The 19,494-nt window shown below is 30.1% G+C and overlaps 4 protein-coding genes across 4 annotated transcripts; 2 read left to right on the top strand and 2 right to left on the bottom strand.

Annotated features, from left to right (window-relative positions):
• The first annotated feature begins 3,095 nt into the window (after positions 1 to 3,095).
• Positions 3,096 to 18,666, top strand: LOC109338593 (auxin-responsive protein SAUR50-like). The gene is made up of 3 exons (XM_019575865.1): positions 3,096 to 3,462; positions 10,306 to 10,314; positions 18,627 to 18,666. The coding sequence occupies exons 1-2, from the start codon at positions 3,098 to 3,100 to the stop codon at positions 10,307 to 10,309; spliced, it is 369 nt and encodes a 122-aa protein (XP_019431410.1). The 5' UTR covers positions 3,096 to 3,097; the 3' UTR covers positions 10,310 to 10,314; positions 18,627 to 18,666.
• LOC109338594 (auxin-responsive protein SAUR50-like) lies at positions 3,513 to 4,127 on the bottom strand. The gene has a single exon (XM_019575866.1). The coding sequence runs from the start codon at positions 4,125 to 4,127 to the stop codon at positions 3,759 to 3,761; it is 369 nt and encodes a 122-aa protein (XP_019431411.1). The 3' UTR covers positions 3,513 to 3,758.
• On the bottom strand, positions 14,455 to 14,808 carry LOC109338596 (auxin-induced protein X15-like). Its single transcript, XM_019575868.1, has one exon. It carries the CDS (start codon positions 14,806 to 14,808, stop codon positions 14,455 to 14,457), a length of 354 nt encoding a protein of 117 aa, XP_019431413.1.
• Positions 18,667 to 19,048: 382 nt separating the features above from the next.
• Positions 19,049 to 19,395, top strand: LOC109338595 (the record flags this gene model as incomplete). The annotated part of the gene is made up of 1 exon (XM_019575867.1): positions 19,049 to 19,395. A coding segment is annotated over exon 1 (347 nt), but the record flags the coding sequence as incomplete, so codon positions are not given.
• Between the last annotated feature and the right edge of the window lie 99 nt (positions 19,396 to 19,494).

The following is a 19,494-nucleotide window of genomic DNA, read 5'->3' as shown; positions in this document are numbered from 1 at the left end:
TATTACCAATATTAGAAATTGACTTAAAAAACTAAAACTTCTGATCAAAATGTGGGCATTAGCATCAACTTATTTTGAGAATGCTTGAATAGGGTTGCTTCTCATATTAATAACATGCATCCATATTTTCATTTGCCAATGTTTCTATCAAACAATGTTATATTATTTACCTTAGTTAAAACTTTGGCATTCCTAACTTTAGAACAAGATAGTCTTTTTTACCCTAATATAATATTGTTAAAAAATAAGATTGGATAAGTTAAATTTGTGGTCCATGGCCATAGGGTGAAGTCGTTGCCTCCAACATTTTATTATAGGTTGGTTTTATACAGGTCCACCAACAACCACCTAAGAAAAAAATGAAAATTATATTTGCAGTTGCACATAACATTTTAACATTCTTTTTTCAAATACCTATTGTGGAAAGAAAAAATAGGTAATGCGTATATTGTAAGGTGGTATGTTTATTCTGTTTTATTACTTAAGTAAGAAATAAATGATGTATACATTTCTATCTGTATCACTGGATATAGTCTCATATAGATCAATGCTGGCATAGCCTGGGTAGTGGACCTTATTGTAAAATAATAATGTATGAAATAAAATGATGAAGTTGAAAGGACATATATACATTATTTCAATGTCCATACCCCTCTTATTTATTTTTCGGTGAATGTTAAAAGAGGGAGGGGAAGGACAACAAGGACAGTACCCTAAAGAAACTGTTAGTATCAAATGGTAAGTGCATGTGATACCCTGCAGCATTCATCTGCCACAACTCAATAGCTCAAAAATGTAAGATAATTAATGTGCATGTGTTTGTATGCTTCAACTTGATAATTCGTGATCCATATGCAATAGGTCAATTAGGGATAGTTCATTTTGTTTTTTGCCTCAATTTGTTTTAAGATAAAATTGCTTCTGTTCCTGCCAGCTTATATTTCAGGTTACAATTAAATCTTGTAGTTTCAACATAATCTAATGGAAATTTTGTTAGAGAAAATGATGAAGCCCTTAATTAACTAGAAATCATACACAAAATAGCATGACACGAGGAATTTTAGTGTAGCGAAATGATAAATTTAATGGAGAGTAGTCTTATATTAGTGGTAAACTTGTGGTGTTTATAAATGTATTGTATCTACCAACAAGACATTGGTCTGATAATGTAAGGTCTTATTGGATTTCAAAGTTAAAGACTCAATTCATGAGAATAACATTTGTTAAAAATGACAACTACAAATCTCGGAAGAGATTAATTTCTTATCATTATAATGAAGTGTGCATATAGCTAATCTCAAAGGTTTGAATTTCAAAATTGAAGAAAAATGTATGAATCAAAAGCAGGGGACTAAGGCTAAATTTTAATCTTTGGTATTGACACTAAAAAAGGCATGGAAGCATGTACGGATATACTGATTATTAAAGCTTTGGCATTAGTTGAGGAAAAAAAAAACAGTTGGTTCATTTAATTGCTGCCGTTGGTTTGGTGTACATTGATTTACCACTTTCATTTCATATTTATTGCAAAAAATGGACTCGTCCTAAGAAAAATTAGACTAGTTCATTGGAAATTGCGAGGATGCTTCTTCTGAGAACTTGTACGGATTGTTATTGAGTCAATTGACAAGTATTGAAGAGCGGTGGGATGAGGAATTCTGGGAAAATATATTTAAAACTGTGGATAAAAGTCATAAAACGTTTGGGTTTGATTTTCTAGTCAAAAATAGGTTTGACAAATGGACTAATTTAGATAGCAAAATATAATCCTTGATAAACATGGGTCATTTTGACCCGGTTTGATAGGACCGAACCCATTTGAGTGATGAAAAGCTTCATCTAACCTTGGTTTTTATTTAACTTTTGATCTCTATTTTATTATTCTTTTGCCTAGTTCTATAATGTAAACTGGGAGTGAGTATAACTCGACCGTACTCATTCACTTAATTTGACTTGATTACGATTGAATCTGAATATGATTGAGTTTTATTGGCCAAAGAGATGGATTCGAGTTCATAAATTAAACCCGGTCAATATTTAGATTAGGTAAGAGACAAAGATGATTTAACTTGACTCATCCTATGGTCACTCATTTGTCATTTATGTATTTGTGCCTATTCTTTTTTGTGTATCGGGAATGACATTTCTTTTGTTCAAATTATCATTGATTATCTAATTTGTTCATCATATATACATGATTAACAAAATATAAACCTGTATATATATAATTTCATATGTTAAATTGCATATCTATAATAATAAGTAATATTGACAAAACATTATCTAAAAGAGCATGCATTATATTTAATCAAGTCTATGGTCGGGTTCGAATTCAAATGTTAGCTCGATTGATATTTGGGCCTGGTTAGCTTCGTGTCCAAGGCCGAGTTCGCATTCAAAAAATAACTCAACTAACATTTAAGGTCGAATAAGAGACACGCTTTACGTGACTCATGCTCACATCTACTTCATACTAGTCATCTCAAATACAATTGAAAGTGTATTCATCATTTAATCACTTGGTGATTTGAGATTTTTGCAAGCTTTATTAAATCAAAGATTAGGAAATTGCCTTACATTTATAGCAACATGAGAGAACTAGAGGTTGAAAGTTATAATTGAATAGTAAAAAACTATAGAAAAGTATAATAATACATGTTAATACGTATTTATGTTATCCTCCACTTAATTAGTTTTGTATTCATAACATCAAATTCTTGAATCGAAATCATTCTTACTAAAATAATTTTGTCTCTCTATTCCAATCAATCAAATATTAACATGTATGACATTGTTATTATGTGCTAGATTAGACATTGAAAAATGAGATAGAAGATATGAATTTGAATTTAATAAGAAAAAGTTAGTAGAAAAGGCAAATGATGAAAGGTAGAGAGAAAAAGAAAGGGGCCAAGGTGTCCTTAGAAAAGGCAACAAGGGAAGTAAGCCCCTAAGAGATTAGCTTATTTTATGTTCCTTAAACAGCACGGGCCCACAAAACAACCTTTAGGCCCTTGTCCTTTGTCCCCACATGACTCTGTTTTTTCTCTTTACCTCTCTTTTTATTCCACCCAAGGACCATATTAAGTAGCCACCCATGCCCCATTTTCCATTTCACAGCAACCTCTTCTTACTTTTCTCTTCCACAATGGCTTTAACAAAATCAAATAAGCATCCCCAAAAAGCACTTATCAAACAAATTCTCAAGAGATGTTCAAGTTTAGGGAAGAAACAACAACGCTATGATGATAAAGGCTTCAGTTTGGACGTGCCAAAGGGTCATTTTGTTGTATATGTTGGAGAAAACAGAAGCAGGTACATTGTTCCTATTTCCTTTTTAAGTCGCCCAGAGTTTCAAACTTTGCTACATCAAGCAGAAGAAGAGTTTGGCTTTGATCACGAAAGGGGTCTTACAATTCCTTGCCAAGAAGATGTTTTTGAATCTCTTACTTCCACACTCGGGTGATCAAAATATTGTGCTTCAGGATATCACCTAGCTACTACTTATTTTAGTGTGCTTTTTTTTTTGTGTGGAGAAAAAAATCAACTAAAGATGAAGCTGCTACACTGCTTCTCTAACTTGATTTTATCCACACATATATATATATATATATATATATATATATATGTGTGGATAAAATCAAGTTAGAGAAGCAGTGTAGCAGCTTCATCTTTAGTTGATTTTTTTCTCCACACAAAAAAAAAAGCACACTAAAATAAGTAGTAGCTAGGTGATATCCTGAAGCACAATATTTTGATCACCCGAGTGTGGAAGTAAGAGATTCAAAAACATCTTCTTGGCAAGGAATTGTAAGACCCCTTTCGTGATCAAAGCCAAACTCTTCTTCTGCTTGATGTAGCAAAGTTTGAAACTCTGGGCGACTTAAAAAGGAAATAGGAACAATGTACCTGCTTCTGTTTTCTCCAACATATACAACAAAATGACCCTTTGGCACGTCCAAACTGAAGCCTTTATCATCATAGCGTTGTTGTTTCTTCCCTAAACTTGAACATCTCTTGAGAATTTGTTTGATAAGTGCTTTTTGGGGATGCTTATTTGATTTTGTTAAAGCCATTGTGGAAGAGAAAAGTAAGAAGAGGTTGCTGTGAAATGGAAAATGGGGCATGGGTGGCTACTTAATATGGTCCTTGGGTGGAATAAAAAGAGAGGTAAAGAGAAAAAACAGAGTCATGTGGGGACAAAGGACAAGGGCCTAAAGGTTGTTTTGTGGGCCCGTGCTGTTTAAGGAACATAAAATAAGCTAATCTCTTAGGGGCTTACTTCCCTTGTTGCCTTTTCTAAGGACACCTTGGCCCCTTTCTTTTTCTCTCTACCTTTCATCATTTGCCTTTTCTACTAACTTTTTCTTATTAAATTCAAATTCATATCTTCTATCTCATTTTTCAATGTCTAATCTAGCACATAATAACAATGTCATACATGTTAATATTTGATTGATTGGAATAGAGAGACAAAATTATTTTAGTAAGAATGATTTCGATTCAAGAATTTGATGTTATGAATACAAAACTAATTAAGTGGAGGATAACATAAATACGTATTAACATGTATTATTATACTTTTCTATAGTTTTTTACTATTCAATTATAACTTTCAACCTCTAGTTCTCTCATGTTGCTATAAATGTAAGGCAATTTCCTAATCTTTGATTTAATAAAGCTTGCAAAAATCTCAAATCACCAAGTGATTAAATGATGAATACACTTTCAATTGTATTTGAGATGACTAGTATGAAGTAGATGTGAGCATGAGTCACGTAAAGCGTGTCTCTTATTCGACCTTAAATGTTAGTTGAGTTATTTTTTGAATGCGAACTCGGCCTTGGACACGAAGCTAACCAGGCCCAAATATCAATCGAGCTAACATTTGAATTCGAACCCGACCATAGACTTGATTAAATATAATGCATGCTCTTTTAGATAATGTTTTGTCAATATTACTTATTATTATAGATATGCAATTTAACATATGAAATTATATATATACAGGTTTATATTTTGTTAATCATGTATATATGATGAACAAATTAGATAATCAATGATAATTTGAACAAAAGAAATGTCATTCCCGATACACAAAAAAGAATAGGCACAAATACATAAATGACAAATGAGTGACCATAGGATGAGTCAAGTTAAATCATCTTTGTCTCTTACCTAATCTAAATATTGACCGGGTTTAATTTATGAACTCGAATCCATCTCTTTGGCCAATAAAACTCAATCATATTCAGATTCAATCGTAATCAAGTCAAATTAAGTGAATGAGTACGGTCGAGTTATACTCACTCCCAGTTTACATTATAGAACTAGGCAAAAGAATAATAAAATAGAGATCAAAAGTTAAATAAAAACCAAGGTTAGATGAAGCTTTTCATCACTCAAATGGGTTCGGTCCTATCAAACCGGGTCAAAATGACCCATGTTTATCAAGGATTATATTTTGCTATCTAAATTAGTCCATTTGTCAAACCTATTTTTGACTAGAAAATCAAACCCAAACGTTTTATGACTTTTATCCACAGTTTTAAATATATTTTCCCAGAATTCCTCATCCCACCGCTCTTCAATACTTGTCAATTGACTCAATAACAATCCGTACAAGTTCTCAGAAGAAGCATCCTCGCAATTTCCAATGAACTAGTCTAATTTTTCTTAGGACGAGTCCATTTTTTGCAATAAATATGAAATGAAAGTGGTAAATCAATGTACACCAAACCAACGGCAGCAATTAAATGAACCAACTGTTTTTTTTTTCCTCAACTAATGCCAAAGCTTTAATAATCAGTATATCCGTACATGCTTCCATGCCTTTTTTAGTGTCAATACCAAAGATTAAAATTTAGCCTTAGTCCCCTGCTTTTGATTCATACATTTTTCTTCAATTTTGAAATTCAAACCTTTGAGATTAGCTATATGCACACTTCATTATAATGATAAGAAATTAATCTCTTCCGAGATTTGTAGTTGTCATTTTTAACAAATGTTATTCTCATGAATTGAGTCTTTAACTTTGAAATCCAATAAGACCTTACATTATCAGACCAATGTCTTGTTGGTAGATACAATACATTTATAAACACCACAAGTTTACCACTAATATAAGACTACTCTCCATTAAATTTATCATTTCGCTACACTAAAATTCCTCGTGTCATGCTATTTTGTGTATGATTTCTAGTTAATTAAGGGCTTCATCATTTTCTCTAACAAAATTTCCATTAGATTATGTTGAAACTACAAGATTTAATTGTAACCTGAAATATAAGCTGGCAGGAACAGAAGCAATTTTATCTTAAAACAAATTGAGGCAAAAAACAAAATGAACTATCCCTAATTGACCTATTGCATATGGATCACGAATTATCAAGTTGAAGCATACAAACACATGCACATTAATTATCTTACATTTTTGAGCTATTGAGTTGTGGCAGATGAATGCTGCAGGGTATCACATGCACTTACCATTTGATACTAACAGTTTCTTTAGGGTACTGTCCTTGTTGTCCTTCCCCTCCCTCTTTTAACATTCACCGAAAAATAAATAAGAGGGGTATGGACATTGAAATAATGTATATATGTCCTTTCAACTTCATCATTTTATTTCATACATTATTATTTTACAATAAGGTCCACTACCCAGGCTATGCCAGCATTGATCTATATGAGACTATATCCAGTGATACAGATAGAAATGTATACATCATTTATTTCTTACTTAAGTAATAAAACAGAATAAACATACCACCTTACAATATACGCATTACCTATTTTTTCTTTCCACAATAGGTATTTGAAAAAAGAATGTTAAAATGTTATGTGCAACTGCAAATATAATTTTCATTTTTTTCTTAGGTGGTTGTTGGTGGACCTGTATAAAACCAACCTATAATAAAATGTTGGAGGCAACGACTTCACCCTATGGCCATGGACCACAAATTTAACTTATCCAATCTTATTTTTTAACAATATTATATTAGGGTAAAAAAGACTATCTTGTTCTAAAGTTAGGAATGCCAAAGTTTTAACTAAGGTAAATAATATAACATTGTTTGATAGAAACATTGGCAAATGAAAATATGGATGCATGTTATTAATATGAGAAGCAACCCTATTCAAGCATTCTCAAAATAAGTTGATGCTAATGCCCACATTTTGATCAGAAGTTTTAGTTTTTTAAGTCAATTTCTAATATTGGTAATATAAGTTTGTGTTATATAAATTATTACTCGTGGCATGACCTCAAATCTTGAAAATGTTTTGTACCCTAAACATTAATTTAACAATAATAGGATAATAAATGTATATCTTCCCTAGGATGCAATGGCATGGGATTTTTTGTTTATGGCGTGGTCCTCCTTCTGCAATATATACACATGAGGGATGCATATGGGTGCACTAGCGATGAAAAGCATGGTCACAATCATATATAAATTGATAAAATAATAATAAGTGAGAACAATATTGAGCATGGGGTTGGTAATTCATTCTGCAGAATTACCAACTCTGCATATACTATATATTGTTCTTGCTCTTATTTCTAACACATACAATACCTACCAATTTTTCTTCACAATTCATCTGTTCTTGGTGATGATGATATCTAATGCAGCCACTTCTTCACCACTCTTCTTCTCTACGGCAGTGGTTACCTCAATACTAAATTACTACTCCCTCATTTAATGGTGTCTCATTCGGTAACAATCACACATTGTGATATGAATAAACGAAAAAAAAAACAAAGTAATATTCTGATTGACTTAGAACATAAATAGAAACACCATTTGAAACATGTTATCTGTCTTTTCGAAAAAATTAGACACATTTCAACCAATGCCTTCAGTGTACGTACGTGTGTGCATGTCTATGAAGAGACATAGCATGTGATCATGATGTATTGCGTAACACATTGTACATATTGACAGGTATCAGATTGGTGTAGCTTAACTTAATTGGTCCCCACCCACTCCTTCTAATTTTATTTTGTCTACAATATATGATGGTCGTTTCAATTTTCATATGTGGGGTATGGTTTAAGACTTCTTAATAGCCACTTAAAAATAATAAGGGTATGAATGCATGAAATATCTTGCTACTTAATCTAATTAATTAGAGTTCATCTTAATTTTGTCTTGAAGAATGAACTAGCGTTCACGGATTAAGCAATATATATAACATTAGGTTTAATCAATTTGTGGATAGAAGTATCACTTGTTCTCCTAATGTTCTCATCTTTTTCTTTAATGAATATTATTGCTGATAAAAAAAATATATATAACATTAGAAAATGATGTATTTAAGGCTTTCACTCTATCAACACTGACCTAATGGTACTCATTTCTGAAGCACATGAGGATAGCTCAACCTAAAAGACTAGTCTATTAGGTGAGAGAGCCTCATGTCTTATACCACATTAAGTTTGTCATTCTATTCAATATGAGAGTACTCCTAACATTATCCCTTCAAAAATAAAATAGAAAAATCAAAAGTTGTGATTTCAAAACATGAATTTTATGGACATCATTTTACCTAATTTTCATCATCTCAATTCTCAACACAATAAAAAGGAAAAGAGAAGAAGTAACGAAAACTATAATGCTTATGATGGGGATAAGATAATAAGGAATCCATCAAGATCAAAGAATGGGACAATTGGGTACGGGTTGCATATTTAACATGAATAATTTCCTTTCTTTAACTTTGATTCCACTTCTATATCCATGACTATCTTTAATTTAAGATGGTCGCTGAAACTTTATTGACATATATCCTTTCAAAAAGAAAAAGAAGTTATATGTATGGATCAATATTTTAAATCTTCCTTCACAATTGTGATTTTGCTATTGTGGTTTTAGGAGTTTTTGCAAATAATATTGATTGTGATCATAATTGTGGCTGCATCTGTTATATTTTCCTTAAATTATAGTAAACACATTTGTTACAACAAGAGTAATTTGAAACATAATAACTACGATAAAAGGAAGCCTAATAAGTAATAACAAGTCTTGAACGTGAGGTGTGAACTAAGGCTGGGCCAAAATGTTCATGTATCACAGGTTCACATTTGTCTTGAAAAGAAGCTACCCATGTTCTGTGAACGAGAGTCATTGTTTGGTATGAACATGAACTAAGTCACGTTGACAATTGTGATAATTATGGATTTTTTATATAGATATGTGTAGATATAATAGATGAAAATTATGATAGAGGTAAAAGTATTTTAATTTGCATTATTGAAATAATACTACTATTTAACTTAATCCAATTTATAGATAACCTTTTATGTAGCATAGCTCTTAATGATTGATAAATCATTATGACTAAGTATATGATTGAGATGAGCATATATATATATATATATATATATATATATTGATGTGTAAGGTTCCTATTTTAGAGAGATTCTAACCTTATGAAGTTAGCCCATGAAATAATGTAGTGGGTTTAGTTTGTAAATCTAAATAGAAGGCAGTTTCCCCTTCAGAGGTGTGATCCAATTGAGGACTAATTTAAAAGCATATATTTAAGTATTTCCCTTCTTCCTTTCTTTATTTTCTGTAAATTTATGCATTACAACAATGTTACTTCTGCTCCAAATTTCATGTCAATGTAAATTTGTACCATTTATCTTTTGAGCAAACAAATGATAACTTCTTAGTTTATTCAAGTGTGAAGTCTCATATTGGATATCCTAAGAGAATTAAAAGAGTTTATAAGTTTTGGAAAGGCTCATAAAAATAATATTTTATGGTTTTGGTTCAAGACGTCGTGGTGTCTCACTTGTGGCTCTCAACTCTTCGCATTTCGCATATCTCATTAATAATGAAATTCCTCGGTATAGTCTGGTCCAATAATAAAACTCTCCAACATTTAGTCGGGACATGGTGGACTTAAGAGAAAGCGATATTCGTCGGATGACATATTGACATAATCTATCCACCACTTCAAATTAATGTTGCAGGGTAATAAACAAAATCAATTTCAAATTTTTTTACACGATAATGATTACAATCCATGTCATGATAACAACAATGACCACTGTGGCAACCATGATATTTGAAATCATGACTCTATTCATGGATGATGTGTTTTGACCATTCTACTATAAGATAGACACAGTTCCATTTATTCAGGGTTTTTGTCAATGTTTAAATAATTTTGTTGCAACTCACGTTGCTCCACCTGTTGAAACTGCTCTGAAACCACCTCAACGGAATGTTTGGTCACGAGCGACCACTTTATTGGATGAATAAAGATTGTTATTTAGCATGCTGCTTCGTTAAGTTGAAGTTGGTTCACTAATCAAGTGCTTTGTTGTTAATTCATTAACTATGCCTTAAATCACAACAATGGCGCACGTTTCAAGATTTGTCTCTTGTTAACAAAGGTATTGTGGTCATGGCTAAATAATTAATTAGTGAGAAAAACATATATATATATAGTGTATTGTTAATACATCATCCACCTTAAGTAAGTGATAAATGTTTGATTTAAGTAGTATATGTTTTATTTCTCATAAGCATGATCTCGAGTTTGAGTCTTGTGAATAGAAAAAATACTCGTTTGGAGAGTTAGCCTCACATACCTGTATATGTTTCCGGCTCAGACATGATTGCATCTAGTGCAAGGATACATGTGGGAAACAAAAAAAATTCATCATCCACCATTTTCATTTATTATTAAGTAATATGAATGAATATTATAATGTACTCACTATATATCAATCTTTATACTATTGATATATAGATATTATCTTCTTGATTATTTTGGATGTGTGTTAGATTGTATATACCTAATATTAGTGAATTTAAATATGGACTTCATACCATAAGTTTAGCAAATTTAATTAAGATGCAAGTTCCTTTTAAGTCATTAGGACCACCAATCACTACCACACATGCTGTGTTAATGTAGCGTGCTCTTAGCCTCTTACCATGTGGAAGTTCAAAGAGAATTATCACTTTTCTATTTCAGAAGCAATTTTCTCGAAAATTTAAATAAATTAGTCATTTAATTGTCATAATTTCACTATTATTTATTTTTTAAAACCTTATAAAAGTAACTATTATTGCCTTTCTATCTTTTATCAGCTCTCTCTATGTGCATGTGATCTATATCATAACTATTATTGCCTGAATGTTTTTGTAGTTTATTAATTCATAATTGTTGCACTTTCTGCATCAAATAATGGGTAATAATCCAACATAGTAAGGGAAAACTATGTTTTCATGGAAGCAAAAACTTCTCTCATTTCAACTTCAAGTGTTGATTTTCTTAGTCTCTAAGTTTAAGCCAATGAGAGTCTTAGAACTTAGAAACTAAGCATCAAATAAGGAGTAAGTACGAATAGTTCCCCTAAGAGCCTCTTCATTTTACATTTGGCATCATTTATGGCCTTTCTCTTCATGAATGGGACAAATCCGTAGGAAAGTAAAAATATATATAAATAGATGCTAAGGGAACTTCCCTTCTTAAGTTATTATTTGCATGCATTTAGCAATATATTTTTGGGGTTGAATTATTCAAAAAACAAACAAAAAGGTCAATGGATAGGGACCACTCTAAAAGATGGAATCTAATGTCTCCATGTATATCCTCGATTATGTCTCGAACCACTTACAATTAAACAAAAATAGACAAAGTCATAAATGTTTAATTTTTTTAATTGATGTGACATATTATGATTGGTTTGAGACAGACGTTGAAACACACTTAGGGATTAGAGGTACATGTCCCACTCTAACCAGCTTCAGAGTTCACATGGTACTTTATTATGGTGACTGCTTTACCAATGTAGCTGACCCCAAATTATAATACAAAAATGTCGTTTTAAAAGGCTGAAAACTTCTAGTAGGGATATAATGTATGTGAATTTGAGTACAATGAGTTACAAAGTATACTAAATTTCAAGATGAAATAAATGTTTTGTGTTCAATTATGAGATATTTGTCAATTGCGTGATATATGTATGTTCGAGAAAATGGAATTGATTCTCATACGTACATGTCAAAATTCCAACATCTAGATTTTAGTAAAATAATCATTAGCTTATATAGGCTTTAATGATAATTAATTAAAAAACATAAAGTAATGTTAAATAGTTGAACTGCAATTTTTGATTCTTTACTAGGAAAAGGCCATATTTGAGAGTTTTAATTAGTAAAAATGTGTGAAAGTAAGCAATGCTTATCTTGTGCTTCTGTTCACGGGTAAGTAATAGTGATGGGTTAACAAAAACCCATAAGCAATATAATTGGACCCTAAGTGAAGCAGAGAGTGTCTCTGTTTCTTGGATCCAATTTTTGGCACCCACGCTTTGGACTCACTCTCTTCCCCTAAACCAATAAAAACAAATACTCAATTCAAGTTTCCTTAGAATACATCAACCCACTAAGCATGTTATAAAAATACCTTCATTTATCTTTATAGCGCATGCATGCACATGTTTCAGAATTCAAAAAAAAAAAAAAAGACTGAATCAATATTTATGATCGAGTAAAGATAAATCTTAGTTAGTTTAACACGGCTCATGCTCACTCCAAGCGCTGATAATCACATGAAATTAAATATAGGAGAAGCTTATTAAATCAATTAATTATCTATTGAAAACAATTTTTTTTGTTTTTTATAGGAGAAGATTTGTATTGCTATAGTGATATGTTGATTTATAAAAATGTTTAGTGTATTTTAAAAGAAAAACCTTTTTGACAGCCTAATCCAGTGACATGTTGATTTATTATTTTATATAAACCAATAAGGAATGTATTTTAACGCTTATGAATTGGGGCACTAAACAAGTAAACATAGAAGAACGCAATCCACGTCAGATCAAGGAATCATCATCATTTTGGTTGGATGCCATCTTAATTGAGCATTTTTGTTTGGTACTTTAATTAAGCAATTAACTTGAAGATATAAAAAAGATTATGCTTTTGGAAGTTAGAAGAGTCAAGAGACTAAGAGATGAGGAAAACCGAACAGATCAGTGATCACAAAACAACTCAGTTGTCTATCATTAACCTATTACTTAACTTGTAAGGGGCTAGATCAGATTAATTTTTTTGTAAACATATTTGATTCAGACTTTTTAAAAAACATATTGAACTTAATATGTCAGGTTTTAAATAATCTAAAAGACTTATTAAGACTAAGATGTTAATCTATTTAGTTATATTATATAATAACATTTATAATATATTATTTTAATATTATTAAATATGTACTTTTGATATAAAAATATAATTTAATTATTAGGTTAAATAAACCTAGTTAAAAATAGATTTGTTAGTTTATTTACATTCAGTAGAGCACCTACCTCAGTAAGTGATGTTAAAAGTTAATATAACCAACCTCACTTGTTTTTTTGTTAAAAATCACACATTCAACAATGATTGCTTTAATGAGTAAATATTATTAAAATTAATACATTCTTCAACATTTGCTTCAATGAGCGTACTTAAAAGTTATATATTCACACATTCATCAACGCTTGTTTCAATAAGCGTTGTTAATAGTCATACATTCGACATCACTCACTTTAATGAGTGTTGTTTAAAGTCAACATTCAACAATGTTTTCTTCACTAAGCGTTATTAAAAGTAATACATTCACACATGAACACCACTAAAGTCATGCAATCATACATTCAATATCATTTGTTTCACTAAGTTATTAAAAGTCATATATTCACACGTTCAATTTCAACAGTGGTTACTTCAATAAGTGCAGTTAAAAGTTAATCATTCAACAATACTTATTATAAGAATAAGAATGATATTTATTATTCTTGATTTATAGAACTTTATGTTATTCTTAATTTATGGAAACATATCTAACTCTTAATTTAGGAAAATATATAATAAATTATAAAATATTATCTATAACTGAAATAAGAAAGAAGTTGGTATTTACTTATCGAGATGTTCTTAACAATTAACACATATAAATAATTTTTTAAGACCCAAATCCCAATTATTTTAAAATAAAATAATATTAAAAACTACCAAATTTAATTAATTACCTTATATTTTAATACGAGTGTCAACCTGCTCTATTCACATGGGTTGGTGCCAGTATAACTCCTCTAAAGAGCAGCTACCATTATTGCATTGCCCTCACAAACAAACTCATGTTGATTGCAATAAGAAAATTTATACATTCTCATAACAATATAGATTACAAATTTTCTTTACTCATCCATGAAAACCAATGACCTGTGCTATAAAATATAAATATTTTATTCTTAATTTATTTGCAAGTTTTATATATATGTCACTTTTCTATAACAATTTGGTCAATATATCCATTATTCATTGACTAATATGATAAATAAAGAATCATGCCATAATTAACACTAGTTCAATAATTCCAACCTTGACAACTGAATTCTCCACCATTTTGCGATTTCCTCAGTCGTCAACATAGCCTTGCATTCTATGACGATGGAGCAACGGTGAGATTCGATCCCTGAATCAACCGTGAAATGAAACGAATAGCTTCTTGGAAAAGCACTTCCTCACATGGAATAGTTAATGGACCATGATTTGAAAAACCGTATTCTTCTTCGGCTTCGACTAATAGCTTCTTGAAAACGGGATGGTTCAGGTACGATGCGCGCACCACAAATCTGGTGTGGTTGATGTCCACACAAACTGCCAAGTGTCCTGATGGTACATCGGGCGGTGTGCGACGAATTGACCTGTGCGCCTTGCCGCGCCATTGCCGTAGAATTTGGCAGAGCTTCACTATGTATTGGAATTGGCTGAATTTTATGTGTCCACTCGACATTTTTTCGAAAACACACTAACTAATGAATGGAAGAGTGAGAAGGTAGGAGTTTGCATGCTTTTATAATAAAAAAAACTGATAAAGACAAATGTATACATCTCTATAAGGTTGGAAACGAGCCGAACTGAGTTGAATCAGAGTTCAGTTTGATAACGATTGGTTCGACTCGAAACTCGACTCGAGTTCGATATGAGTTATTTTTTTAGTTCGGGTTCGGTTCGGTTAAAGTTCGCGGACTGTTCGGCTCAGTTCAATTGGTTCATTTGGATAACTTAAATAGTTAATAATTTTTTTTAAAAATACTACAAATTTTTTTATACATATAAATATAAACATCTTTATATATATAATAACAATACTATATATAAAGTCAAAACGAAGGTTAGAGGAAGTTATCTATTTTGCCCTTATAATTAATAATTATTACAATACTTTTCAATACAATAAAAAATATAAATGAAGGTTAGAGGAAGTTACATCCATTGGAAGTTATATCCACTAAATATATCAAACTACCAATGCATTTTTAATAATATCACAATTCATTTTTATATTTTTATAAAAAATATAATATCATATACGAAAAAATGATATAATTATCTAAAATGAAATATATAAAAATTAAATATTCAATACTAAAAAATAAAAATGTGAGTCAGCAGACACGAAGTGACTGCCGACACGCTAATATATATAATAACAATAAATATAAAAAATAATGTATGAGTCATAATAAACATAAAAATTAGTTTATCAAAGCTCATGAACCTAATTAGTCGAACTGTATCCAACTCGAGTTTGGTTCATTTATTTAACAAACTCAATTTCCAACATTATTGATGTATTTATTAATAAATAATATCACATAAGATAATAAACATTATTGGTGTATTTTTTAAATAAATAGGATAGGGTAATATTTATTATTGGCTATTTTTAAATGAACAAATTGAACTTGGTAGAAATATTATCGATATCTTTTAGTAAAATTTTGTCCATATAATCCATTTTTCAGATAACAGATAATAATGTAGTTAATTCTTTTCAGATTTTTTATAATGAGATAACAAACTTATGAATATGAAAATTGACAAATTCTCTTACATGATGTCTATCAAGTTCAACTATAAATAGACATGTTTGTCATTGATTGAAAATACAACAGAATGAAACATAAAAACACAATAGAATCTCAAAGTATAGTTCAAAATTTAAGCTACATCTCTCTTCCTTTTTCTTTATATTATGCAATGTTCATTCGATCATAGTCATAAGTTGTGTTAATGCTAGTATAATTTTTATTAAATGAATCCACTCATTCTAAGAGTACGTTTTTTAAACCTACTCATTATAATAGTCATCAATTCTATGGACATATAAAAGTTTAGATTTATTCACTAATTAAAATTATTGGATTTCTCTAAAACTGATGGTTAAAATAAAGAGTAAGTTTAAAGTAAGATCTCTCCTCATTTTTTCTTAATAACTTTTATTTAATTGTTATTTGATTTAACTTAAATAAACAATTTCACTTTCATTTAAATAATAATAAATATTTCATTTTTATCATTATATTATTATTATTTAATTAAATTTCCTTTTTTATAAATAGTAAATATTTTAATATTTTAATAATAAAATAATATTAGTTAATTGAATTCCTTTCTATAAATAATAACAGTAAATATTTTTTTACATAGCTAGTGACTAACTTATTTATTTTATTTTTTATAAATTAAAATAAATGTTATCATTTTATAATTAAATAAATCATAATTAAATTATTAAAATTAAAATGTTTTTAATGTATTAAATTAAATAGTTAACACGTATAATTCACCCTTCACACTGATGTGGTCTGTGTTCTCCAAACTTTTTTTATAAAAATGTAGTAAGGATTAAAAGGGCAATAACAATTAAGATAATATCTTTTAACCTGTTTGAGTTGAGATACAATAATGGATATACGAACATCACTTTACTCCATTGAAAGATTGAAAAAGCGGATACGATTAATATTATGTTTCTTTCTCTTCGGTTTAAATATAATAGCGACGATCAATATCATATTTCTTTCTCTTCGGTTTAAATATGATAGCGAACCTATTATGTCGATGACATACTACAATTAGACATGATTTATTCTCTATAAATATTTATATAATTAAAAATCATGTGAACTCACAGAATATTTTTTACTCAAAAACTAAGTAAGTCTTGGTTCTTAGTTATACGTTAGGATACATAGGATTAAGATAACTTTTGTTAAGCATAAATAAATAACAACTTAGAAATAACAAAGTGTTGACCAACATAATATTAATAAAGAGATAGAATCTATTTACTTAATGAGTAAGTTCCATATCTTAAATATCAATTCTAGGGAAATGTTATGTTCTATATCTATACACTAATTCAAATTATCAAGTTTCCATAAAATTGATGATTAAGATATGAGTAAGTTTTTACTCCTGGAGTAATAATCATAATCATCTATGAGTAATTATAAGATTCATATTTATTGTTTTTACAATCTTTATATGAGAATTGTTCTTATTTGACTCACTTCATATATAAAGTTATGATATTGTTCATTAATTATATAATGCTAAAATATATGGTTGCTTGTTAAAATTCAATTTAATATTTTAATTGGTTGATATTTATCCATTTAATTTTTAAAATAAAAATCTGATATGATAGTCTTTAGCTGAAACACACAGAAACACAAAAGCATATAAAAACATGAGAAAATATCATAGAATAGAAGTAGAAAAAAGATTAATTTTTTTTATATCTATCATGTTGGTGTGAGAATAGTATTCTCTATCGCTTGCTTACATCAGCACCTAATGTCAAGCTTGTATCAACATAGTTGTGCCAGCAAGATGATGATGTGAGTGTCATCTTTAGAGACAAGGAATGATATGTTGTCAACAAACTTAACTATTGAGAGAAAACAATATCCCACATTGAAGTGAGAAAACGAAACTAGACAAGATAAACTAGTGAAAAAACTAAACTAGACAAAACAAATCATGTCTATAAAGATGGTGATAATACAGCACCCACAAAATTGAATCATCTCATCTAACGATTTGTATAGAGGTCTGACACCAACCAAGTCGTGGCAGTGAATATGGTAGAATTGTTGCAAGCTACAGTAACAACATAATATTATGTTGGATATGAAGTTATGAAGCTTTGGCAATATAAATTATATTTAGAGTTGAAGAAGGGAATGGGAAGAAAGTGACTTTGCCAAGGAGTTCAGCTTTGTTTCTTTAAGGGTGGCAACTACGTTAGTAAGATAACGTGCATGCTGCATGCAATTTATTTATACACATACGTCATATTAAAATTATACAGAATTGTAATAAATATGGTTATGTTGAAATATATTGTATCATGTAATTTATATTTCACCAATTCAATATTTAATTTATTCACTCAATTCAATAATCATTGCATTATTTTCTCATTTATTCTTTTTTGTTTTATCAAGATTTGCATAATTCTACCATTTTAACAGCTTATACCATAATTTTCATTACCTATTGTCTAAATTAAGATATGTGGATTAGCTGGCTAACTAGCTTCGATAATTATTTGGGTTTTGAAGGAGTTGTGACCTCTCATTCCTATTTAGTTAGATTCATTTTTAGTGTTTTGTTAATAAATACTTTGACTAATACTGATTAAGTAAGTCAATCTTGTAAATACAAGCTTAACACATTGTGAAAGGTTAATGTTGAAGTCAATGAACATCTCACTAACCAGTTTGCCATTAAAGATGATCAAAATGATGTTGTTTGTAGTTTATGATGAACTTTCCTTTTTTAGTAGGTTTTTGAATTTCAGTTAAATCCGTTTTTAGGTTAGTTTCCGTTTTTGGCAAGTTTCTGTTTTGTTTGTTCTATATATATTGCTTTGGGTTCTCTTCTAATTCAATCATCAAGACTTTAAGATCATTAATAAAAGGTTCATTCTTGATCATCATCTTTTCTTTCTTTCTTGATAAATTGATTCTCAATATCTCTTCTTTGAATCATCTTCTTCATTTTCATTCACCATGGTGAAGCAATTTTCACATGGTATCAGAGCACCCTTTTAGGGTGTCTCTGCTGCGCCAATCCTTCTTCTCCTTGTGACTACCTTCTTCTTTCTTCACCTTCAATCTCAAACTCTTCAATTTCCTCAGCAACCTACATACTTTTCTGCTTTTATTCATCCTTGATCAATGGCAATGGCAAACCAAATAATCAATCCCATCCTTGACCCTATAAGTCCTTATTACCTATCACCTAACGAAAATCCTGGTGCTGTGCTGGTTCCTGCTCTTTTAAGTGGTGACAATTATCATGCTTGGTCTAGAGCTATGATCATGGCATTGCAGATGAAAAACAAGATGATGTTTGTAGATGGATCTTTGCCTAAACCAGAAACACATGATCAGTTGTATACAGTGTGGAGCAGATGCAACAGTCTTGTTGTGTCTTGGATTACTCATTCAATTCAACCATCAATGGTTCAAAGTATCTTATGGATGGACACTGCAAAGGAGATTTGGGATGATTTGAAGGAAAGGTACTATCAAGGTGACTTGTTCAAGATATCAGAAATAATTGGAACAATGCACAATATCAAACAAGGAAGTGCAACAATTGATCAATTCTATACACAGCT

This window comes from Lupinus angustifolius, unplaced genomic scaffold (genome assembly GCF_001865875.1).
Source record: "Lupinus angustifolius cultivar Tanjil unplaced genomic scaffold, LupAngTanjil_v1.0 Scaffold_30_2, whole genome shotgun sequence".
NCBI lineage: Eukaryota > Viridiplantae > Streptophyta > Magnoliopsida > Fabales > Fabaceae > Lupinus > Lupinus angustifolius.
Note: the sequence above shows the minus strand (reverse complement) of the source record. Positions and strands in the feature narration are given on the sequence as shown.

What these genes read in the sequence shown, in the direction of transcription:
- LOC109338593 (XM_019575865.1), top strand. Translation starts at nt 3,098, where the DNA reads ATGCCCCATTTTCCATTTCACAGCAACCTCTTCTTACTTTTCTCTTCC.
- LOC109338594 (XM_019575866.1), bottom strand. Translation starts at nt 4,127, where the DNA reads ATGCCCCATTTTCCATTTCACAGCAACCTCTTCTTACTTTTCTCTTCC.
- LOC109338596 (XM_019575868.1), bottom strand. Translation starts at nt 14,808, where the DNA reads ATGTCGAGTGGACACATAAAATTCAGCCAATTCCAATACATAGTGAAG.